General features: G+C 36.2%; 1 protein-coding gene and 1 pseudogene across 2 annotated transcripts in view; both read left to right on the top strand.

Annotated features, from left to right (window-relative positions):
* WDHD1 (WD repeat and HMG-box DNA binding protein 1) overlaps nt 1-26,579 on the top strand; it is a 66,617-nt gene that overhangs the window by 3,289 nt on the left and 36,749 nt on the right. For both annotated transcript variants that reach the window (XM_042943292.1, XM_042943293.1), the window contains exons 3-11: nt 6,605-6,716; nt 12,970-13,121; nt 14,271-14,382; nt 14,565-14,615; nt 15,533-15,628; nt 17,358-17,450; nt 18,242-18,348; nt 18,701-18,842; nt 24,369-24,579. In XM_042943292.1, the coding sequence (XP_042799226.1) occupies nt 6,605-6,716; nt 12,970-13,121; nt 14,271-14,382; nt 14,565-14,615; nt 15,533-15,628; nt 17,358-17,450; nt 18,242-18,348; nt 18,701-18,842; nt 24,369-24,579 (1,076 nt within the window). The remainder of the gene's footprint in view (nt 1-6,604; nt 6,717-12,969; nt 13,122-14,270; nt 14,383-14,564; nt 14,616-15,532; nt 15,629-17,357; nt 17,451-18,241; nt 18,349-18,700; nt 18,843-24,368; nt 24,580-26,579) is intronic.
* LOC122223507 lies at nt 3,136-3,314 on the top strand (annotated as a pseudogene).

Raw genomic sequence — 26,579 nt, 5'->3', positions numbered from 1 at the left:
GAGGGGTTACAATATAGTGCACAAGGGAGAGAAAGTGGCCAAAGGTAGGAACGTGGTCAAATTCACAAGTGGAGGGAAGGAGCACCTAGGAGGGATAGTGAGAATATGAGGCTAATTTCTACAGACTGCTTCAGTTTTCTGAGTAAAATAGGAAGCAAAGTTTTTAGCTGAGAGTGGGGAGGCTGTGGAGGTTTGAAGAAAGAGGAGTAGATATGAGATAGATGATTAGAAAAGAAGGACCTAGGGAAATATAGTTAGTTGGAATAGTGGGCAACACTAACGGTCTACTTTAGGTTAGTGATCATGAATTTAAAGTGAGATCAGACAACCTAGTTATGTGTTTTTTGCTAGCCACGTTTAGCTGCAAATGTTACTTATCAATGGGCATAGAGTTGGATTTAACCAGGGTTGGGGTTCTGTCAGGTAAGTATGTTGAAGGGAGGGGGTTTGAGGATGATGCAAAGAAGTGATTTTAAGAACAGGTTGTGGAATCTAAGCCAGATTAGGAGGGATGTGAGAATTTGTGAGGGAGTGAGAGATAGTGAGAAGTTAGTTTCAATAGATTGTAGATCATAATAGAAGTAAAAAATGGTTGAAGTTAGGATATTAAGGGTATAAGGTAAAAAGATAAGTGATTAGGATGATTGAAATTGAAATTATGAAGAATTTGCAATATTGGTAAAGACAAAATCTACTCTATGACAATGGGAGTCTTAGATGAAGTGAAGGACAAGACTTAGTATAAGAAGGCTTCGTGTATATGGATATTACAAATACTGAGAATTATGATAGGAATAGTGTTGTTCAGAGCACCTGGGTGGCTCAGTGGGTTAAGCATCCGGCTCTCAGGTCATGATCTCACAGTTAGGAGATAGAGCCCCGAGTCAGGCTCTGAGCTGCTAGTGTGGAGCTTGCTTGGGATTTTCTCTCTCTCTCTCTCTCTCTCTCTCTACCCCTCCCCTGCTCATTCTCTCTCTCTCTCTCTCTCTCTCTCTCTCTCTCTCTCTCTCAAAATTCACAAATAAACATTTTTTTTAAAAGGCATAGTGTTGTTAGGGAATGACAATGAACCTTGTGCTAAAAATCCTTAGGGAATATGGGAGATTTCTCTTTAGGAATTTGTAGGTGGTCTCATAGCAGTTTTTTGCGCCCCCCCCCCCCTTTTTTTTAAAGAGAGTGGGGTGTAGCAATAGAATGGAAGTGGTAATGAAATGGAACGAAGGCCCACTGACAGGCCCCAAAGGAATGTAGAAGAGAAATCAACCACCTTTAAGAATTTCTTTTAACGTTTATTTATTATTGAGAGAGAGAGAGAGAGAGCATGAGCATGGGAGGGGCAGACACAGAATCTGAAGCAAGCTCCAGGCTCTGAGCTGTCAGCACAGAGCCTGACGTGGAGCTTGAACTCACAAACTGCAAGATCATGACCTGAGCTGAAGTTGGACACTTAACCGACTGAGCCTCCCAGGCACCCCAGAAATCAGCCACCTTTTAAGAGGATTGAAGAGGAATCTGTGTTCTCAGAAGAAGTGTTCAGGAAAAAAGCTGAGGATAGTCTGGTGCCTAACCATGAATTTCATGAGGCACAATGGAAGGGTTTGGGAGAGGTGGTCAGATTAGGAAAAGAACATTGCTCAGTGAGGATGGAGAATGATGGTGAGAAATGCCTTGGTAATCATTGGCTTCTTGTAGTTATGTCACAAAGAGGATAAAGGCCTGATATAATTAGTCCTTATACTCAGAAACTTACAGTGGTTTTCTTATCATCTAAACCGGGACACCTTTGGGAATGGGGAGAAGGATTTCAAAAGAATTAAAATTATAATTTTTAAAATTATTTATTGATTAGCAAATTATTCTGTTTTGATAGAGCTATAACATTTCTGTTCAAAAAGTGTTTTGGGCACCTAGGTGGCTCAGTTGGTTAAGCATCTGATTTCCTGATTTCGGCTCAGGTCATGATCTCCCGGTTGTGAGATTAAGCTCCCAGTTAGGCTCTGTGCTGAGCATGGAGCCTGTCTGAGGTTCTCTCTCTCTCCCTCTCTCTCCCTCTCTCTCCCTCTCTCTCCCTCTCTCTCCCTCTCTCTCCCTCTCTCTCCCTCTCTCTCCCTCTCTCTCCCTCTCTCTCCCCCACTGCCTCTCTCCCTCTGCCTCTCTCCCTCTGCCTCTCTCCCTCTGCCTCTCTCCCTCTCCCACTGCCCCTCTCCCTTGCTTTCATGCTCACTCACGTGCTCTCTCTCTCTCTCTCTGTCTCTAAAATAAAACAACAACACAAAAACCTGTTTTAAAATATTTTTCCTAAAGACACATTTATGATATTAAAACATTTAAAAAATTTACATTGATTTTCTAAATATTAAACATATAAACATTTACATAAGTAGAATATTCTTGGTACATACTCATCTACTTTAGTCAGTTCTTTTAGCCTGTCTCTAACATGGCATTTTTCTGAAAAATATATTTTTTTCAATATAGTCTTATTTTTATTTTTATTTTTCTTATAAAATTGGCTGCAGTCATCCTCAGAATTGCATTTATGCTGAGACCTTGAAGCGAAAGGAGTTAACTCTTTTTTTAAGACCATAATATTTTTTCTTCTTTTTTTTTTTTATGCTTATTTATTTGTTTTTGAGAGAGACCCCCAGCACAGGGGCAGAAAGAGAGAATCCCAAGCAAGCTCCATCCCATGAACTGTGAGATCATGACCTGAGCTGAAATCAAGAGCCAGACGTTTAACCGGCTCAGCCACCCAAGTGCCCTAGGGTCATAATATTTTTCAGTATAAGAAAATAACTTTCTTTAGGTTCTCACATACCTGGTAAGCTCTGAGAAAATGCTACTAACTGGAAGAGTCTTCAATTTTTAAAAATCTATTTTAATTGAAATGGGTAAATCTTTTACTTTCAGTATTTTTATGGGTTCTGTCTTTTTACCTTCATTCAGAGTGCCCCTTTTCGATAGTAAGTTCTTCAATATTTTTTACTTTTTATTTTTTTATATTTTATATATGTATTTTTTTTTTCTTTAATTCATCAAGTAAGTTTTCTGGTTTCTTTGAATGTTTCACAAATTTTAAGTTTCATTTTATTTTGGTACAGAATATAAATTTATGTAGTTAAAAAGAGGGGTTCCATCGCTTCTCGGCCTTTTGGCTAAGATCAAGTGTAAAAAGAGGGGTTCCCTCAGAAGATTCTTCTTACAAGTCAAGATATTCCAGAGTACAATGAGAGAATTTCAAAATGATATCATTCACTCTTTCAGCTTTTAATGTACAAGTTGTTCAATTCTTAATTTGCTTTTGTAGGGATAAATTTTAGTGTCTTCCTGTCCATAAGCTTTGTTTTCATTAACTGCCTTTCACCAAAAGCTTCAAAGGCTTGAGTTGAATGCTTAAAGATCGTTAACTGATTTTGAACAAAATGCAACTAAGACTTAGGGAACGTGTTTCCAATAGTGGTGGTGGTGGTGGTGGTGGTGATGATGATGATAATAACACCATCATTATAGGACACTTAGGTTTTATAAAGTCACGCTTCAAAGACTCATATATTTTAAAAATCTAATTGATGGGCAGGAGAGAAACCATCTCATGCAATGCTGAAGTATTTTCGTGTATCTAATATCAGTTTGTTTTGAAAATTTTGTTCAGTCATTGTAGGTATAAACTAAATTATCTCAAAACCCAACTACTGTGGCTTCTGTTTTGATTCATACATTTTTATAGTTCATTTGGTTATGAATTATAGTTTCAATTCCAAGTACATTTGTGTTTCATAGATTTCTTAATTTAGTAAGTGCATTGTTTTTACCACAGTGCTGTGCTCTACCAAAATGGGTATTACTGTGAAAATTAAGAATTTTATCTTTAGCATTAAACTTTGCAAATGATGTTAGAATTCCCAATAATGTTAGATGTTTTACTTCCACAGAATAAACTTTCAGAAGCTTTACTTTGTTTCTGTGAACTGGAGAGAAAACTAAACCATTATTGGAATCAATCTGACTGATTTTCTATTTAAACGTTGTAATGACATTGTAATAAAACCAGTATCATTTAACTGTTTGAAAAGTTCTTTAAAAAAAAAAAGTGTTTTTTTTTTAACATTTATTCATTTTTGAGAGTGAGAGACAGAGCATGAGCGGGGGAGGGGCAGAGAGAGAGGGAGACACAGAATCTGAAGCAGGCTCCAGGCTCCGAGCTGTCAGCACGGGGCCCGACGCGGGGCTCGAACTCACGGACCGCGAGATCATGACCTGAGCTGAAGTTGGACGCTTAACCAACTGAGCCACCCAGGCGCGCCGAAAAGTTCTCTTACTAATGGTGACTGCATATTAACAGCTATAACTTTACTTCCTACTTGCACTAGAAAACTTAAAATGAAAAATGAACAAAATTAATTTAGAACCACTGTTGTTTGTTCTAGTGCTGAGCTGTTCAGTACAATAGCCTAGCCACATGTGGCTATTTAGATTTGAATTAATTAAAGTTAACTAAATTTAACATTCAGCTCCTCAAGTCACACTAGCCACATTTGAAACCACATTTTAATTGCTCAGGAGCCAAACAATTTCCATCCTCTCAGAAAGTTCTACTGGACAGTACTGAATTATTATGAAAAGTCATGCCTGACAAGATGCCAACTCACTTTCTGCAGCTGCAGAAACATGGTTTTCAGGAAGTTTCAAGATAACTACTAGCTTACAAAGTAGATGCTCAAGTTTCTTCAGGAGTTCTGTGTCTTCTGTCTTTCCTGTGTTTGGTATTATCACAACAGCCCCTGTAGCAAATGTCCACTAACATTTTGTTCATGTTAACATTTTCATTATCAGCTTCTTGAGAAGCAGAAATTTAGTGTTTAATATTTTGTTAAACGTGTACTTGATATCTTTTTTTTTTTTAGTTTGTTGCTACTGAAAGGTGTTTTATTAAAAGGCATAATCAATAATAAAATGAATGTTTTATTCCTATAGTAAGTGACAAAAACAGTGTCAGAAGAATATTCAGACTACTCTAAAAGTTCTTCAGGGGACTGTTGAGCTATTTTTTGCATATATTTCTCATTAATTCCACCACATTTCACTCTAATATTCTAATGGTACCACCAAGTGGCACCTGCAACTTTCTACATCTCCTTTGCTGGCTAGCTGGTTGCACCAAATAGTAGGGGCAGCAATATGAAATACTTATCCCATCACCATTGAAGACTGAAAGAAATCGTTCTCTCTAGGGCCTCCTGTTTTTACTTTGGTTTTAATCAAAGTGAACCAACTGTTAACACCTGTTGTCTGTGAAGGATGGTATTATGTTGCATCAAGAAAGGATTGGAATGGGGAGATGGGTTGTCACTGGTTGCCTTTCAGATTTACCTATGTGATAAAGTGAGAACTCTGTTCGTTGTACATGTTACACTACTAAACAAGACCATGGCAGAAGCTGGAAGTGCAAAGAAGAGGTCTGTCAAACCCACCCAACAAATTTGGATGCGTGTAATACTAATATATATTTTTTAAGATACTACATTTTATTTATTTTTTAAAGTTTATACATTTCCTTGGTAATCTCTACACCCAACATGGGGCTCTAATGCTCAGCCCCGAGATCAAGAGTCACATGCTCTTCTGAGTCAGCCAGGTGTGCTGATACTGATATGTTTTAAAGTGAAAAATCGAGGACAGATTACAAACTAGCAGGATGCATAAATCAGGAAAGTCCTGGGCAAACAGACTAATGGTCCTCCTATTTACTTCCTATAAAGGGAGTCCAAGCTCCTTACTCTGGCATTAAGATCATTGTGAATAGGATGACCCCCAATCTACATTTTTTTTTTTCTCAATTTCCTGTACTGTCTGCTAAGTAAACTCCCCATTCTTTACTAACATCGTGTTTTTGTTCATGTGGTTTCCTCTGTTTGGAGCTGCTCTTTTCACCAATCTCAGCATATCTAATTCTACTTGCCCTACTTGCCCTTTGACTTCCCAGTGTCTTCTTTCTTTTGAATCCCTCTGATTTTCCAGGTGGGAATTAATCCTTTTCTTCTGAACCTCTATAGTTCTTTATATGGCTTCTCTTTGCCATTGACCATGTTATTTTTGTGTTTTGTTTCCTTTTGTATGTGTCACGACACCTACAGATAGGACGCATACCAAATGAATAAAGCACCAGGAAACAAGAGGTTTAAAACAAGATTTGAGAGTTATAGCCATTTGAATAATCAGCTTTGGATAATTGAGTTCTTGTATCTGTCCACTTACTCATTTTACAAACATTTATCAAGGCTTCTGTTTGTCAGAGATTGCTTTGTGCCAGGGGCACAATGGTGAGCAAGGTTGACCTAGTCCCTGTTGTTAGATTACACACTCATCTTTCTTACATTATTACAAAGAATTTTATGCCAGGGAGGAACTGTAGGGAACATTAAATTCACCTTTCATTTTATAGAATAGGAGATTAGCAGTCATCGTTATTGAAGTTTAGGTATGTAAAATAAGAAAACATTGATTAACACCTTGATTTTATTGGAAAAAAAGATAAAGTAGTATTCTAAAAAAATTAATAAGGCTGAAACTGGGTGACCTTTTAATGACTGTGTTTCCTCCACAGTTGTATTGTGACTTGTGGAAGTGATGGTGATGTGAGGATTTGGGAAGATTTGGATGATGATGATCCTAAATCTATTAACGTTGGAGAAAAGGCATATTCATGTGCTTTGAAGGTATTGAAAACAGTTACAGCTAACAATGAGAAATGATACTGCTGTGTGATTTTTATGCAAGGGTGAAGAATATTTTTGTTGAAGTTTTGAATGTAGAGGTATTTTTTGTTTCTCTTATGAAATAGTAATATTCAAATATGTATAATGCCATAAATTTTTACAGGTAAGACCTAAATCTGAATGGCTTTAAAATCTGAATGGTTTAGGGTGCCTGCGTGGCTCAGTCCATTAATCACCTGACTTCAGCATAGGTCATGATATCAACGTTTGTGAGTTTGAACTCCACATTGGGCTCTGTGCTGATAGCTCAGAGCCTGGAGCCTGCTTCAGATTCTGTGTCTCCCTCTCTCTGCTTCTCCCCCACTTGCTTTCTCTCTTTTCAAAAATAAATAAATATTTAAAAAATTTTTAAATCTGGATGTTTTATTAAAGATGATTAATGTGTTAATGGTAAACCAGTTAAAATATATGCAAGAAATTATATGTTTTCTTTTGAGATTTAAATGTTCCCTTTTCTCTTTGAGAGAAAACTCCATGGCATTTTCAGGTTTTTAGTTCACTAATTTAGATAACTTGAAGAATCACACTAGAAAAGAAGAATATTCTAGCTTTTCAAGATATTTACGTGTTTCATGTTTCTGATGTTTTATGTAAGGTAAGTCTGGAAATGAGATGTAGGTCATTTGGAGAATGGAGACACGTTTTTCAGAAGGACTTGGCAATCTAAATATTTAAAAACCACTAAACTTTTAATTTGTGATGAATTTTAAGTTGAGTGTATTGTATTTGGGTAGAAAAAAATCTTTTCACAGAAATACATATTTTCAAACTCAGGCTCATTAAAGTAAATTAATGAGATGGTCTTTATTTTATTATTTTTTTAATGTTTATTTAAAGAGAGAGAAACAGTGCAAATGGGAGGGGCAGAGAGAGAGGAGAGACAGAATCTGAGGCAGGCTCCAGGCTCTGAACTGTCAGCACAGAGCCTGACGTGGGACTCGAACTCATGAACCGTGAGATTGTGACCTGAGCCAAAGTCAGATGTGATGCTTAACTGACTGAGCCACCCAGGCAGCCTTGAATGAGATGGTCTTTAGATATTAGATATTCTTTTTTAAATGGTCACATATAAGAGAAAATATATTCCCAGAAGGAAAAATATAAAAGACTAACATACATTAGATACAAGTTAAATCTCACTAATAAGCAAAGAAGTACAAATTAAACAACTGGAATTTTTTTTTTTCCATTAGATTGGCAAGGATGAAAAATATTGCTAATTCCAACAATAGTGAGGACTTGGAGAAGTATTTGTAAATGAAAAAGACTCACTTGTGGTTTTCTGTTACACTCACACTACTACCATGCTCCTAACACCTCAACCACTGGATGTGTGGATTTTTCCCCCACACCAAACAAATTTCTGTAATATTAGCTGGGTGTCCTATAGTTCAGTTCAATTCTGACACTAGCACAGAGTTAGCACAGACCTCACAGGTTAGGGGCTCAGTGCCACAAAACTGCTCCCCACTTTACATACAAGTTGAAAGTAGTAAGTCCCCAGCTTACCCACAGCATCTGTCCTACTTGGCTACAAATCAGAGGTTCCCATGCCCCCCCCCTCGAAAATGAAATGGTTTCAGTCATTTGCTACAAATAGCTCACAGAATTCAGGCGGAAACACTGGTACCAGTTCATTATATAATGAAGTATAGATAAAGGATGCAGGTAAACAGGCAGATGAAGAGATACATAGTATGAGGTCTGGGAGGGTATTTTTTCCCCATGGAGTTGGGGTCTGAACATCCTCCTGGTACGTGAATATATTCACCAACCTGGAAACTCCTTGAACCTCATGCTATTGGGATTTTTATGAAGGCTTCATTACATTGACATGGTTGTTTATTAATTCCATTTCTAGCTCTTCTCCTTTTCCTGGATGAAGTGGGGTAGGGCTAAAAGTTCCAAGCCTCTAATTTTGATTTTTTTTTTAATGTTTCTTTATTTTTGAGAGGGCGGGGAGGGGCAGAGACAGACACAGAATCCAAAGCAGGCTCCAGGTTCTGCGCTGTCAGCATACAGCCTGATATGGGGCTTGAACTCACAAACTGTGAGTTCATGACCTGAGCTGAAGTTGGATACCCAACCAACTGAGCCACCCAGGCACCCCATGGTTTGGTTTTTGTAATCATGAGCCCTCATTCTGAAGTTATCCAGGAGTCTGCCAAGAATTGCCTCCTTAGGACAAAAGACATTTCTATCACCGATGAAATTCCAAGAGATTTAAGAGCTTTGTGTCAGGAACCAGGGTCAAAGACCAAATATTAGAACAAAAGCTGTTCCTAGTAGTCTTATCACTTAGGAAGTTTCAAGGGTTTTAGAACTCTGTCAGGAATGGGAGGCAAAGGCTAATGTCTATTTTCTGTTATTTTACAGTATTGCACAACAGTTGCTGGAAGTGTAACTGGGGAGCTTTTTAAAAAGTAAATTGATACCATACATCAAACTTAGAATGCACATAGTCATTTCTGGCTATTTACCCTGAGGAAATACATACTTTCATATTTATGTGGACAAGGATATATTAGTAAAACTACTTTTTATAATAGCAAAAATTAGAACCAATTGTTCTTCAAAAGAGAATTTGTTTTGTAAATTGGTAGAGCCCTGTAATGTAATACTATGCAGATACACAAAAAAAATGAGGGTGTGGCTATATATCTATCAGCAAAGATGTTTACAGTGAGTTGAAAAATGAAAAAGTTGCACAGCAGCCTGTATCGTGTAGTCTTATGTTTGTTAAAATAAAGGATACACAGACATATATATACTTGAAATTTGCATATGTGTGTAAGAAAGTTAGAAAGATTTAACTCAAAATGTTAACAGAGATTACTTCATAAGAGTAGGGAAACTCACTCTTTGCCCAGAACACTTTCATGTTGTTATTTTTCTTCTAGAGTAAGTATGCACTACATTTATATATGAAGAGTGTAAAGAAGGAAAAAAGTGGTCTTGTAGTAGTTTCCTAGGGAAGCTGGAACAAATTGTCAAACCCTTGGTGGCTTAAAACAACAGAAAATTGTTGTCTCATGGTTCAGAAGGCAAGAAGCCTGAAACCAAGGTGTTGGCACGGTTAGCTCCTTTAGAGGCTCTGAGGGAGTCTGTTCTATGCCTCTCTCCTAGCTTCTGGTCGTTGTCAGTAATCCTCAGTGTTGCTTGGTTGGAAGAAACATCGATCTGTGCCTCCCATGTTCCCATTGCCTTTTTCTCTGTGTCTTTGTGTCTCAAATCCCTTCTCCTTTTTCTTATAAGGACACCAATCATTGGATTTACATCCTTAATTTACTATATCGGCCAAAGATGCTCTTTCCAAATAAGATCACATTCACAGGTACCTAGGTTTAGGATTTAGGCACGCCTTTCGGGGGTCATTATTCAGTCCACTAGAAATCTGATAATCTGCGCTAAAATGTTTTCTTTGGCTTTAGAAATAAAGGTGATGGTACTTCATTGAAATGACATTACCAAATAACCATGTAAAGTTGACAGCTTTACAACACATTTCATTTAAAACATAATTGTTTATGGTTTTGGAGTCAGTGGTACAGGAAAGTACAGTTAGATGTTTTATTGGATAACAAAATGGAGAAAATATCACTCTAAAATAGTGAAACTGAAATTAATCAATTGGTTAAGTAATAGTTAACGTCTGCATGGTATTTTACGTTGTCAAGGCCTTTTAACAAAGTTATAGAGAAGTATGTGGAATTACCTCTGTTTTATTCGTGGGAAAGTCAAAGCTCTGAGGAAGGTCAAATGACACAGTTGGTAAGAAACACCGTGGACTAGAGCTCAAGTCAGCCGGTGCTGGGATCCATTCCTGTCAGTCCACCAGGGAGAAGAGTGATCTGACCAGAGCCCTGATCTTTTGGGTGTTTTCTTTTTTGTCTTTCTTTTTTTCAATTTTACTAGTTGACAAAGTACTGATAGTGATTTGATTTCTCAGTAGATTGGTTGGAAATTGATTTCAAAACAAGTCCTTTGTTCAGGTCTCCTGGGTGAGGAAGTATAGATATACTTTAATATTTTCATATGAATAGAGGCCTAGTTAATGTGTTATTTAAAAATTACTGAAATTGTTTATTAGAGCTGAGGGTGCTTCATTGATTTTACTGAGAGATCTGTCAAGTAAAGCACAGCCAGGTTGCATAATTCCTGTATATGCACACAGATAGTGGGTGTTTCTGCAGTTTTGCCAAAGAATATGTAGCATCATCAGTGTTGTCTTGAGTTGGTTATAGTTTTTCCTTGATTCTCTTGTTTTCACATTAAATTATTGTTAGCTTCAACATTATAGATGTAGTCTTTTGTGGATTGTTTAATTACATCCAGTAGTTACAATGTAGGCATAAACAGTACTTTTTACCAGTTTTCCAGTATTTGAAGATAAGTATATATTGTAGTTCAAATCTGAATCATCTGTACTATTACTTGAACAGATGTATACATCTTCCCAAATTTTTCTGTATAGTAACATGTCACTGTATTACTAAGTTCTTTTTCCACTGGAGTGAGAGCAGGTGCTATAGATAGACAGAGGGTCTTACATGTGCAAATATGGCTGAGATCTGTTGCTATAGGATATTCATTAACAAACTTGAGTATTTGGTTTTTTGGCAGTTACCATTTAATCTAAATTAATAAATTGACCATATGATTTATCAGAGCCCCTCCTAGAGAAGTAATAAAATTAAGTTTCCAGGGCAGATACTTTACCTTTTATGATTCTTAGCTAAAATCTCTGCAAAGCAATGGTCTCTCCTGATCATTTTCATATCCTAAAATTTTCCGTTTATTTAGTGTTCTTAATTTTTAAATTTAATTTTATTATTTAATGTTTATTATTAGAGTGCATGTGGGAGCACAGGAGGGCAGAGGGAGAAGAAGAGAGAGAATTTTTTTTTTTTTTTTTTTTTTTTTTTGAGAGAGAGAGAGAGAGAGAGAGAGAGAGAGTGCATGAGCTGGGGAAGAACAGGGAGAGAGGAGGAGGGCGAGAATTCCAAGCAGGCTCTGCACTATCTGCACAGAGCCCAACTTGGGGCTTGAACTACTAACCATGAGATCGTGACCTGAGCCAAAATCAAGAGTCGAACACTCAACTGACTGAGCCACCCAGGCACCCTGGAAGAGAGAGAATCTTAAGCAGGCTCCATGCCCAGTATGGAGCCCAATGTGGGGCTCATTCTCACCACCATGAGATCATGACCTGAGCCAAAATCAAGAGTCAGATGCTTAACTAAGTGAGCCGCCCAGCCACCCCTAATTTAATTTTATTATTTAAAAAAATTATTTATATTTTTAACTACAGTATAATTAACGTATAGTGTTATATTAGTTTCAGGTGTATGATATAGTAATTCAACAATTCTATACATTATTCGTTGCTCATCATTCTAAGTATACTCTGTTTAGGATCCTCCTACTCCACCATCTTTCTGTCTAGTGTTTTAAGGGGCACCTGGACAACTTGGTTGAGTGTCCGACTCTTAATTTCCGTTCAGGTCATGATCTTGCAGTTCGTGGGATCGAGCCCCATGTTGCGCTCTGTGTTGGCAGCGTAGAGCCTGCTTGGGACACTCTGTCCCTCTGTCTCTACCCCTTTCCCACTTGCGTTCTGTCTGTCTGTCTGTCTCTCTCTCTCTCTCTCTCTCTCAAAATAAATAAACATTAACAAAAACCACCTTTCTGGGGCACCTGGGTGACTCAGCCTGTTAAGCATCTGACTTCGGTTCTAGTCATGACATTGCAGTTCATGAGTTCAAGCCCCGCAATGGGCTCTGTGCTGACAGCTCAGAGCCTGGAGCCTGCTTTGGATTCTGTGTCTCCCTTTCTCCGCCCCTCTTCTGCTCACGCTCTCTGTCTGTCTGTCTCTTTCTCTCTCTCTCTGTCAAAAATAAATAAACATTAAAAAAAAAAAAAAATAACATAAAAAAGCCCCAAGAACCACCTTTAAAAAAAGAAAATCCAGAGCCTAAAAATTTGGCTGGTGAAGAGGGAATTAAATTATATAAAGGTAGTAAATAAATTTTTCTTGCTAATAGACATTCAGGAAAGTTGTATACTGAGTGATGATTTTTCTCTTGACATTAACTACATTTATAAGATTTTTTTTATAGGATTGTTAAGTGTGAAGAGACTCTCAATTGATTTGGATTTTTTTTTTGTAATATTTCTTTTATTTTTCTTTTAGAATGGGAAATTGGTCACTGCAGTATCTAACAATACTATTCAAGTCCACACATTTCCTGAAGGAGTTCCAGATGGTATATTGACTCGCTTTACCACAAATGCAAACCATGTGGTCTTTAATGGAGATGGTGTAAAAATTGCTGCCGGATCTAGGTGAGGCTCTTTGATACCAGAAAAGGAAGTAATACTAGAACAGAATGGCCATGTGTTGGTTTCAGGGTAGCATTTTCAGGACTTTGCCCTTTTTTTGTTGTTGTTAATTTTTATATTCAAGTGTTCAGTAAAGGTTTTTGAGGACAACCTACGCTTTGTGAATTGAGATACATTGCTTTGCAGACAACCTGTTCAGTAAATGCTGAAACAGATTAGGGAAACATGATAGTTTGATACAAAATTTCAAAAATCATTAGGGTAGAATGTGGACTGTACTGTAGGATTTTTGTTGTTTCTCTTGATGCTTATTTGTCACAGGAAAAAAAAAAAAACAATTAAATTGCTGAGGTGGAGTAAAAGGCATAGTACTTTTAAAAATGGTTGAGGAGTGCCTGGGTGGCTTAGTTGGTTAAGCATCTGACTCTTGATTTTGGTTCAGGTCATGATCTCACGGTTTGTGGGTTCAAGCCCTGCATGAGGCTCTATGCTGACAATGCAGAGCCTGTTTGAGATTCTTTCTCTCTCTCTCTGCCTCTTTCCCGCTCTTGCTCTTTCCTTCTCTCTCAAAATAAATGGATAAACTTTTAAAAATTAAATAAATATTATTGAGACTTTAAAAAATGGTCGTGACTTTAATTAATTGGTAAATAATAGAAGCTTGAGATGTAACTGAGGAAGTCACTTAGGAAGTATTTCTATTTTTAATTTTTTAAAAATTTTTATTATTTTTTAACGTTTTTATTTAATTTTGAGAGACAGGGAAAGAGAGTGCGAGCAGGAGAGGGGCAGAGAGAGAGGGAAGCAGAGGATCTGAAGTGGGCTCTGAGCTGACAACAGAGAGCCTGACCAGGGGTCAAACTCAACGAACTGTGAGATCGTGACCTGAGTGGAAATCAGACACTTAACGACTGAGCCATCTAGGAGCCCCAGAAAGTATTTGTATTTTAATGGGAAATCTTGAATCGTGTTTATGGTATTTTTACAGAGCAAAATTAAAAGGTAAGTCCTTAAATTTTGATGCCAAATTTTACAAATTGCTATAAAAAAATTACGGCATTTACTCTTGAAATATTTGAGTCAGGTTTTAGGAGAGGCTTTGTATTGACATTTATATTAATGCCTGTTATACATTACTCTTACTGTTCACAGTGATTTTCTAGTCAAAGTTGTGGATGTGATGGATTGCAGCCAACAGAAAACATTTCGAGGACATGATGCCCCTATTTTAAGTCTTTCTTTTGATCCTAAGGACATCTTTCTGGTAATCATTTTTTCACCTTTGTTTGTTTGTTTGTTTGTTTTTCTTCAGTATGTTTAAAATTATAAGAGAATTAGAATATTTCACACCGTTGATAAAAAGGCTGTTTGATTTATCAGTTGAACCAGTTTCCATATAGTATTATGGTTGTAACTATAGAGAAATTTATTATTTTATTTCTGCAGGCATCAGCTAGTTGTGATGGATCTGTCAAAGTATGGCAAATTTCAGATCAGGTAAACTTCTCAACTTGAATTTAAAACTTTTTGCTCATTTCTGTCATAAATGGGGTGTTACATATCATTGGGCTAAATTAATTCTTTTTCTTTTTAGTTTTTTTCTTTTGAGTAGCATTGAATACTGTTTCTGTGATCAAATCCTATGATAATCTAGTGCAAAAGTGTGTTGAAGACTAATTGCTTTTGTACCCAATCACAAGGGAAGCAATAGATTTATATTTCATTTTTAGGTTTTATAAATCAGTGGGGAAAATTCAGTCAATGTGTATTTACAAATGAACTACCATGTGTTGGGACCTTGATGTTGCGGATACAAAAACAAAGACATTGGCCACACTTTATTTGGAGAATCACATAAACGACTTATTCTAACCAACCTGTTAAAAGTTTTGAAGGAGATATCAAGAAAGTGCTCTCTAGATTGGCACAGGGAACAATTAATTCTTCCTGAGACATTCTAGAGATAATGTGGCTGATGAGAAAAATATCCCCCACAGGTATGCCTCCTCAATAGGCACAGTTTCTTCCCCTCATGTTTGAACTGTTCAGAAGGGTTGACTTTGACACCTTAACATTTTCTAGGAGATCTCTTAAATTTATTTTTGTAGACACTTTAATATTTTAATGTATTGGGGTTTTTGTGTGTGTGTGTACATTTATTCAGAGTATATTGTTTGCTTATTCTACACAGGAAATACTCTAATTTAATTATTTAAGATTTTTGCTCTTTATACCTGTGAATTACTTAAAGTAATTTAGTAATTTCATCATAATTAGATGAAAGTGAATTAAGTTGCTTTTCTCTTAGCCATATATCAGTTTGAAGAAATCACCTATTAAATTTATTCTATTCTGCATATCTTTTTGGAAGAAATTTAGTAAAGAGAAATAAATCTTTCTTTTTTAAAAATCAGACATGTGCTATTAGTTGGCCACTGCTACAAAAATGCAATGATGTGATAAATGCAAAATCAATCTGCAGACTTGCTTGGCAGCCAAAAGGTGGGAAGGTAAGTGACTCTTATTTTTCAACCTTTGTTTTTGTTATTTCTTCTAGTTCTTGTCAACTTTGAATGTGAGAATAGTAGAATTAGTTTTTTAAGTTTTAGCTATTTTATGTAGGTTATAAGTTTTAGTGCCCCAAGCCAACTAATTAATTCTGAAATGTTTTAAGAAACGTTTTAACTTCATAAAGGTTTTTTCTGAAGAGTGCATTTTGAATGAATTAATGTTATATTCTTCTTTACATTGTATTTAATGGAACAACTCTGGAAACAGTCTTGTTATGTCTGCTCTTTCTACTACCATTTCACATTTTGGAGGTAGTAACTGATGGTAGAAAGATAGGACCTGCTTGAAGAGAGGAAAGAGAATGAAATGCTTGAATATAAGGAGATCTTAAGAAATCACTGGAGGGAAAAATATTACTAATAAGAAAATTCAATAAGGTAGCTGGAAACAAACTAATACACAAAACCACTAGCAATCATATATAAATAATAGCCATTTAGAAAACATGGTGTGGAAAAAAATGATGCATTTACTGTGAAATCAAAAAAGATGAAATAACTAGGGATAAACTTACCAAAAATGTGAAAGAGCTATAAAAATTTTAACTTGCTATCAAGAGCAGTAAAAGAAGATTTAAAGAAAAAAATATATTCCATTCTTAGGAATTAAGAAAAAAAATGTTTTTTAACACTTACTAGTTTTTGAGAGAGAGACAGTGCAATTGAGGGTGGGGCAGAGAGAGAGGGAGACAGAATCCAAATCTCTAGGCTCTGAGCTGTCAACACAGAGACCGAAGTGGGGCTGGAACCCATGAACTGTGAGATCATGACCTGAGCCGAAATCAGGAATGAAAGTCACCCCTCTATGCATTCTTGTAGAGTCTATGCTTATGTGTACCTTTGGGAAGTAGAAATAGGATTTAGAGATGGGAGGGAGACTTTATTTAATCTATGTCCTTTGTGTCATCAACTTTTTTTTTTTTTTTAAGTTTATTTATTTATTTTGAGAGACAGGAATAACACTCGTGGGAGGGGTAGAGAGAGAGAGAATCCTGAGCAGGCTCCATACCATCAGTGCGGAGCCAGAGACTGGACTCAAACCCACGAAACCATGAGATCATGACCTGGGCTGAAATCAAGTCGGATGCCTAACTGACTGAGCTATCCAGATGCCCCTATATCATGTGAACTCTTAAGATTACATTCTGCATTAAAGTGATAGTTGTAGAATTTAGGATTTATTTTTCTTTGCTTATGAAACATTAATTTAAAAATCAATACAATTAACATAGTTTTTCTGTTCATAAATAATACTTTTTTCTTTTTTGTGATAAACATACAATATACTGATTTAATTTTTTCTATTTGCTTGGAAGAATATGTAAGTCGATAAGTTTCCTTTTAAGATGTTTAAAGCATTCTGGACCTATTTCTTTCCTTTTAGCAAATGAGATGAATTTTTAGATCCAAAGGGCTTAGATTCCTGAAAAGCAGTATTAAAAATACATAACTATAAGTACTCTGGTTTTCAGTGCATGCAAATAGAGTGATCATTCATTCTTTGCTTATCAAAATTTTAAGTAGTTTTCTGAGTTTTTAGTTGCCAATTAAAATACAAATTTGCTTTTATGTTTTCTAGGCTTATTTTGATGAACTTTTTGCCTTTTTTTTCCCTCTCAAATTTAATTTATTGTAAATTTTTGTTTAAATCATTTTTCTTTCCTAATAGTTACTGGCAGTTCCTGTGGAAAAATCTGTTAAGCTATATAGAAGAGAAACTTGGAATAATCAGTTTGATCTTTCAGATAATTTCATCTCTCAGGTAAGTTTTATAAGTGACACTTTGAATTAGCTAACAGGAATATTTCAGGTATACTTGGACTTTAAATATAATCGCAGTTAAGTGTTGTTGGAAATGGAGAACAATGCCAGATTGTTGTTCATGTGTCCAACTTTTGTCCCTCAACCTGTCTTCATTTAGCCAGTAACTGGACAGTAGATAGGTCTTTGCTAGGTCTTGTCTGAGCTTTCTATTTGTGAAGTTGGTAAGAAAATTTCTTAATTTATAAGAAGTCAAATTTAACTCTAACATAGTATTAGAACATGTTATTTTCACATGATCAGTAATTAGCCTTTATTGTTAAATGAGTTTTATTGAGACTTATGATCATGGACTCTGGAATTTTAGAGCAGGAAAGGTTGTTGCTCTATATTCTCTCTCTCCTCTTATACACACCCATTCGGCATGTAAGGAAACAAGAGGCCCAGTAGGTCAGCAGTGGCTTAGTACAGTTCACTTCACTTACTAGTTCTCTTCATCTTGGTGATGACTGCTAAGAGGATACCTTTTGTTATCTCTCTAGGATAATAACAGTTTTTAGCTTTTGCTTTTAAAATTGTGCCAGCATAATTTTCTCATGGTAAACAAAGTAATAACCGCTTAGTGATAGTTGAATTATTATTGAAAAAGAAAGTTGAATAAGCAAACTGTCTTGCCATTTGTGAATTGATTTAATTATAAGTTACACAGAATATGGGTTATAAAAATTTGAATTTGGCAATAAGTGTTTATTTTCAAATTATGCAAATTGTTATTTATTGTTTTTCCTATAGGCCCTGAATATAGTAACCTGGTCTCCCTGTGGGCAATATTTAGCTGCAGGGAGTATTAATGGTTTAATTATAGTTTGGAATGTGGAAACCAAAGGTTGCATGGAAAGGTATGATTCAACTTATTTGTTTGTTTGTTTATTTATTTTTAAAAGTAATCTGTACACCCAGTGTGGGGCTTGAACTCATGGCCCCAAGATCAAGAGTTGTATGCTTTACTGACTGAACCGCCAGACTGAACCAGCCAGGCACCCCTCTTTTGCTTTTTTTTTTTCCTATTAGATTTTGGTTTGTTTTATTTTGAAACATTACAAATTTACAATTATTAGATTGTCAAAATACGAACATAGTTAATAGTTTGTTAGAAATCATTTAACGTTTTCTAACTAAAATTTTCCTAAAGAAATGTATAGTTTATATATTTTTTGGTAGCGTTTTAAGAACTCACTTTTTAATTTTTAGGGTGAAACATGAAAAAGGTTATGCAATTTGTGGCCTGGCATGGCATCCTACTTCTGGTCAAATAGCTTATACTGATGCAGAAGGAAATCTAGGGCTCCTGGAAAATGTTTGTGAACCCAATGGAAAGACATCAAGTAGTAAGGTAATAAGTAATATGTGGTAGAATAGTTTCTTCAGTCTTTTGTGGTCATATGGATTTGGAAAACATCACAAAAAACATTACTTTCTTTGAAAGTTATAATTCGTTATTATTATTAGAGGCTCACTAATGATTTATCATAAAGAAAACTGTTTAAACTTGTTTAACGTAATATTTCCCAAATATATTTTACTGAGAAACTTTTTCCCCTCAATATAATGCCTATTAATATTCCTTGGCTTTATAAGGAATACCTTTGTGAAGTACTATTTTAGTATCCTGATGTTCTGGGGATTGTTATTTAAGTAAATATAGATAAAATTAGAGTTAATAATTATAACTTAGTGTAGCCTATCAACCTTTTCAGCTCTGAATTCACTTTAATTCTTAGAGCTATCCTTATATCTCTTAATGCTTAGCCATCCAGCCTTACTAACTAAATTGCTTTAAATAGGCCATCTTGTTTTATACAAGTCCTTGGTTTTGTTCATTATTCCCCTTGCCTGGCAAATATACCCAGTCAAACTTAAGTCTTGGTTTAGAGTTCCAGTTAAAGATCGTGGACTTAATACATCCATTTATGTCTGCTCAGACAACCTGATATTTGGAACCCCCACTAAAATCACACTAAATAGTTCTTTTTAAATGCATAATCTGATAAGGTTAAAGAAGACAGTTGAAGTGGTGATAGTAACAAAATTTTGGAGGCTGAAAAACAGAAGCATGATTGGAAACTAAGTTTAGCTTCTCAAAAGTCAAAAAATTGATTCCGAAGACTGCAGTTGGGGGAAAGCTGGGATGCAGTTCAGCTTGCCTGACTGAATCCTCAATGATTCAGAATTTGGTAGCACTAGTTACTTCTAGAAGTGGGGCTAAAAATAGGAGGTTGGTTTAATGAACAAGTAGATGTCTCCAGTCTCAACATTGGTGTGCATAGCTAGTGCCTTCCTTCACTGCCATGTATATTCTGGCAGGATGCTGGAGATTAGATTTCTGGAAAAGGTAAAACAGAGAAGGTCTTTGGTCAGAACACTGGGTACAGTTGAGCGGCACTGGGCAAAAGAGGAATACTGTACTGAAAAGGATTAAATGAAAGTGTATATACTTCAATGTTAAAATTCTCAGCTTATTTTTCATCCTTGACTCCTAGAGCGTTGTCAGTCAGTTTTAGGTTTTTCAGGCAAGAGATTGGAAGAATCGTCCTTGGGGAATCTATCCAAGAAAAAAGACCTAAAGAGAGAGAAGATTTTTAACTCCAGGAAAAAAGTTGTAAAAGAAGGGAAAAGTGATCATTATATACCACATTTATAAAATGAGGATAGGAATAATGCCTACTGCCTAGGATTTTATTGTGAGGATTATATCAGTTATGTATAGAATTAGAACAGTCTCTAGCACAGTTTATAAGTGTTGCTATTATCTTTATTCGACTAGGAATAGCATTTAAATGGTCCTAATAATCTAATTCCTGCATATTGATCCAACCAAAATGAGAATTTATCTATATTGGGAGGATTGGGATAGAATATTATACATAAATATAAGAGAGTAGGGGTGGTTGAGAATTATAACAAATCTTCATCTTTCCTAATATAGGGAAGTTAATAGGATCGATTAAATAGATAATGATTAAAACTGAAACACTGTTGTGTCATATGTCTAAATGTAGGAGTTTAGAAGCATTTGTTTTCTGTTCTCTTATTTCATTAAACATTAGTTTTCTAGAACACAATCTTATGTACTCAATCTAAAATATTTGTGATAAAGTTCCTTTTCAATCTTTTTAATTTTTTTTTAATGTTTATTTTTTGAGAGAAAGGCAGACCGTGAGTGGGGGAGGGACAGAGAGGGAGACCCAGAATTTCAAGCAGGCTTCAGACTCTGAGCTGTCGGCACAGAGCCTGATGCAGAACTTGAACTCAAGAACTGCGAGATCATGACCCAAGCTGAAACCAGGAGTTGGATGCTCAACCAACTGAGCCACCCAGGCACCCCAGTTCCTTTTGAATCTTAATGGTGCTATCATTAGAATTTTATACCATACTTGGGTTGCCTAGATGGCTCAGTCAGACTCTTGGTTTCAGCTCAGGTCATGATCTCACCGTTTGTGAGACTGAGCCTCACATCAGGCTCTGTGCTGGCAGTGTGGAGCCTGCTTGGGATTTTCTCTCTCCCCCACCCCCCTCTCTCTCTGCCCTTCCCCACTCACACTCACTTGCTCTCTCAAAATTAAAAAAAAGTAAAAAAAATAATTTTATACCACAAGTTTTCATTGTATTAATTAACATTTGTACAGTTTTCATTCATGCTATAGGAGTCACTTGTGAGCTCTACAGTGTTATCTGCTTACTATTCACTTTTTTTTTAATATGAAATTCTTTGTCAAATTGGTTTCCATACAACACCCAGTGCTCATCCCAAAAGGTGCCCTCCTCAATGCCCATCACTCACTTTCTCCTATCTCCCACCCCCCATCAACCCTCAGTTTATTCTGTTTTTTTTATTTTTTATTTAAAAAAAAATTTTTTTTAACGTTTTATTTATTTTTGAGACAGGGAGAGACAGAGCATGAACAGGGGAGGGTCAGAGAGAGGGAGACACAGAATCTGAAACAGGCTGCAGGCTCTGAGCTGTCAGCACAGAGCCCGACGCGGGGCTCAAACTCAACGGACTGCGAGATCATGACCTGAGCCGAAGTCAGCCGCTTAACCGACTGAGCCACCCAGGCGCCCCAGTTTATTCTCAGTTTTTAAGAGTCTCTTATGGTTTGCCTCCTTCCCTCTCTGTAACTTTTTTTTTCCCCCCTTCCCCTCCGCCATGGTCTTCTGTTAAGTTTCTCAGGATCCACATAAGAGTGAAAACATGGTATCCGTCTTTCCTTGTAGGACTTATTTCACTTAGCATAACACTCTCCAGTTCCATCCACGTTGCTACAAAAGTCCACATTTCATTCTTTCTCATTGCCAAGTAGTATTCCATTGTGTATATAAACCACAACTTCTTTATCCATTCATCAGTTGATGGAGATTTAGGCTCTTCCCATTATTTGGCTATTGTTGAAAGTGCTGCTATAAACATTGGGGTACAAGTGCCCCTCTGCATCAGCACTCCTGTATCCCTTGGGTAAATTCCTAGCAGTGCTATTGCTGGGTCATAGGGTAGATCTATTTTTAATTTTTTGAGGAATCTCCACACTTTTCCAGAGTGGCTCCACCAGTTTGCATTCCCACCAACAGTGCAAGAGGGTTCCTGTTTCATAAAATACCTAGGAGTAGACCTAACCAAAGATGTAAAAGATCTGTATGCTGAAAACTATAGAAAGCTTATGAAGGAAATTAAAGAAGATACAAAGAAATGGAAAAACATTCCGTGTTCATGGATTGGAAGAATAAATATTGTTAAGATGTTAATACTACCCAAAACAATCTACACATTCAATGCAATCCCAATCAAAATTGCACCAGCATTCTCGAAGCTAGAACAAGCAATCCTAAAATTTGTAAGGAATCACAAAAGACCCCAAATAGCCAAAGTAATATTGAAGAAGAAAACCAAAGTGGGAGGCATCACAATCCCATACTTTAGTCTTTACTACAAAGCTGTAATCATCAAGACAGAATGGTATTGGCACAAAAACAGACACATAACCAAGGGAATAGAATAGAGACTCCAGAATTGGACCCACAAATGTATGGCCAACTAATCTTTGACAAAGCAAGAAAGAATATCCAATGGAAAAAAGACAGTCTCTTTAACAAATGGTGCTGGGAGAACTGGACAGCAACATGCAGAAGAATGAAACCAGACCACTTTCTTACACCATTCACAAAAATAAACTCAAAATGGATGAAGGACCTGAATGTGAGACAGGAAACCATCAAAACCCTAGAGGAGAAAGCAGGAAAAAACCTCTCTGACCTCAGTCGCAGCAATTTCTTAATTGACACATCTCCAAAGGCAAGGGAATTAAAAGCAAAAATGAACTATTGGGACCTCATCAAGATAAAAAGCTTCTGCACTGCAAAGAAAACAATCAACAAAACTAAAAGGCAGCTGACAGAATGGGAAAAGATATTTGCAAATGACATATTGGATGAAGGGCTAGTATCCAAAATCTATAAAGAACTCATCAAACTCCACACCTGAAAAACAATCCAGTGAAGAAGTAGGCAGAAACATGAATAGACACTTCTCTAAAGAAGGCATCCAGATGGCCAACAGGTACATGAAAAGATGCTCAACATCAGTCCTCATCAGGGAAATACAAATCAAAACCACACTGAGATACCACCTCACGCCAGTCAGAGTGGCTAAAATGAACAAATCAGGAGACTATAGATGCTGGAGAGGATGTGGAGAAACTATTTGTTTTTCAAAGTGATCTTATGGGGCACCTGGCTGGCTTAGTCTAGTAGAGCATTGCAACTCCTGATGTCAGGGTCATGAGTTTGAGTCCCACATTGGATGTGGAGATTACCTAACAAATAAATAAATAAAGTGATCTAAAAAATCATTTACAGTGACATCTAGTGTTTGCAATGGTATGTTCATATTCCTAGGAATGAAGGATTAATGTTGAATTTCCTTGCCTCCTTTATTTTTTTATTGGTTCTATCCATTTACTTTTATAAACATCAAAAAAAAAAAAACCCACAAAAAACTAGTTTAACTGAGATAATTGAAAGCAAACATATCCTACCTAAGCAAAATAAAACAAAATAAATTTAAAATAAAAGTAAATGAATGGGGTGCCTGAGTGGCTCAGTCAGTAAGCCTCCAACTTCAGCTCAGGGCATGATCTCGCAGTTCGTGAGTTCGAGCCCTACATCAGGCTCTGTGCTGACAGCTCACAGTCTGGAGCCTACTTCAGATTCTGTGTCTCCCTCTCTCTGCTCCTCCCCCACTCACACTCTGTCTCTCTCTCAAAAATAAAAATTAAAAAATTTTTTAAATAAATGAATGACTAATGAGAGACTTTGTAGGAACTTATAGGTCACTTCTCTGGAGAATGACTTTTGAGGAGTAAAACCTTGCCTTGTATTTGGGTATATACAGTATTTTTTTATATGTCTGTTGTACACTCCTGTCCCATCCATAAATACTATAAGGCATTTAAAATAAGGACTGGGGTGGGGGGGTGCCTGGGTGCCTCAGTCTGTTAAGTGTCCAACTTCAGCTCAGGTAATGAACTTGCAGTTTGTGAGTTCAAGCCCCACGTTGGACCCTGTGCTGACAGCTCAGAGCCTGGAGCCTGCTTCGGATTCTATGTCTCCCTCTCTCTTTGCCCCTCCCCTGCTCATGCTCTGTCTGTCTCACTCTCAAAAATGAATAAATGTTAAAAAAAAATTAAAATATGGACTAAGTCTCACAGAAATATAATTCTTATAAATACATTTATTAATTAATTCTTGTCAGGGAATTTACTTACTTGGTAGAATATATAGGTGCACATTACAGAATTGGCTTTTGAGTAATTGCATTTATTTAAATAGTTCACTAATCTTTGTAATTTGTGTTAATTTGTTCAAGGTCTCTAGCAGAGTAGAAAAAGATTACAGTGATCTTTTTGATGGAGATGATACAAATAATGCTGGTGATTTTCTAAATGACAATGCAGTGGAGACCCCTTCTTTTTCAAAAAGAATTATAAATGATGAGGAAGAAGATGACGACCTCATGCTGGCTTCAGGTCATCCTAGACAGCGAAGTCACATTCTAGAAGATGATGAAAACTCAGTTGGTATGTATTGACTTTGTGGATGTGATGATTCATCCTGTCAATTGATATTTTACAATTTTTTTATTAAAACTATTATTTGAGGGGCGCCTGGGTGGCTCAGTCGGTTAAGCGGCCGACTTCGGCTCAGGTCATGATCTCACACTCTGTGAGTTCGAGCCCCGTGTAGGGCTCTGTGCTGACCGCTCAGAGCTTGGAGCCTGTTTCAGATTCTGTGCCTCCTTCTCTCTCTGACCCTCCCCTGTTCATGCTCTGTCTGTCTGTCTCAAAAATAAATAAACATTAAAAAAAAAAAACAAAAAAACTATTATTTGAAGTCATTATTAAGTTTGTAGAATGTAGCTAACGTAGTGGGTAGAGGGAAGTATGTAGTATTAAGTACTTATGTTAAAGAAGATTTCAAATCAATTATCTAAGCTTCTGCTTTAGCAAATTAGAAACAGAAGAAGAGATTAAACTCCAAACTAGCAGAAGGAAGGAAATAAAAAACAGAATTCAATGATATTGACAACCAAAAGCTGTAAAGAAAGTCAGTGAAACCAAAAACTAGTTCTTTGAAAAGATCAGTAACATTTTTAAACCTTTATCGTGACTGATCAGAAAGAAAGAGAAGGCATAAATGACTAATACGAGTAATGAAAGGGGGCTGTCACCATAGATTGTATAGATATGTACTGTCCAGTATGGTGGCCATTAAGCCATCTGTGGCTTTTGAGCACTTGAGATGTGGCTAGTTCAAAATGAGATGTGTTATAAGTATAGAATGCAACCAGACTTTGAAGACAGTATGAAAAAAAGAATGTAAAATATTTTAGTCATTTTTTAACATTGAATACATGTCAAAATTATAACACTTTAATACAGTATAATATTAAAATTAAACCTTTTTTTACTATTTAAAATATGGTTACTAAAAATTTTTAAATTATATATGTAACTTCTATTTCTGTGAGATAGCACTGCTATTAATAACAAAATAATAACAATAGTATGACCAACTTTGTGCCCATAAATACAACAACTTAGATAAAATGGACAAATTCTTTGAAAGACATAAGCTACCAAGCTAACTCAAGAAGAAATAGGGGCACCTGGTTGGCTCAGTCCGTTATGTGTCCAACTTTGGCTCAGGTCATGTATGATCTCACAGTTCACGAGATCAGCCCATTGGGCTCTCCTCTATCAGCACAGAGCCCCCTTCAGATCCTCTGTCCCCCCCCCCCCCCGCTTCTCTCCCGTTTGCGTGTTTGCTCTCTCTCTTTCTCAAAGATAAACATTAAAAAAATTTTTTAATAAAAAGTAATACGAATAATAGTGTCTGTTAAGGAAATTGATGTTACAGTAAAAAAACCTTCAAATAAACTGCTAAAATAGCACATTTGAACATTGTCAAGTAAAATGCCAAATACCATTTTATGGCGGTAAATTTTGCTACATTTAAATCATATAGGGTTTTATAGGACTGGAGTCCTTAAATTTTTGGTCTCCAGAGTTTATTACATTCTTAAAAACTTTTGTGGACCCCAAAGAGAATTATTTATGGAATTTATATACTGTTATTTACCATGTTAGAAATTAAAACAAAATTTAAATATATTTATTTACTTTTTAAATTTTTATTTATTACGTATGTATGTATGTAAACATAAGTAACATTTCAAATGAAAAGCTTAAGAAAAGTGGCATTATTTTACTCTTTTGAAAATTTATTCCATGTCTGGAATAGAAGATAACTGAATTCTTTCATGCTTCAGAATTCATTCTACTGACATACGTGTTGTTTTGCCTAATTGCTTAAAGTATGTGAAGAATATTCAGGTTCAACACAAACATGTAATTTGAAAAGGAAGTATTTCAATAGCCTATTGAAATAATTGTGGATATCCTTTGCTACTGTACCAAAACTCAACAAGTGATCATTTCATAAAGATTATTTGCAGTGTGGAATCTGAAAACTCTCCAGTGAACTTTCCAACTATATTATATTAAGATCCATTGGTCTG

This window comes from Panthera leo, chromosome B3 (genome assembly GCF_018350215.1).
Source record: "Panthera leo isolate Ple1 chromosome B3, P.leo_Ple1_pat1.1, whole genome shotgun sequence".
NCBI classification, from domain to species: domain Eukaryota; kingdom Metazoa; phylum Chordata; class Mammalia; order Carnivora; family Felidae; genus Panthera; species Panthera leo.
This window is presented reverse-complemented; position numbering and strand designations above follow the sequence as displayed.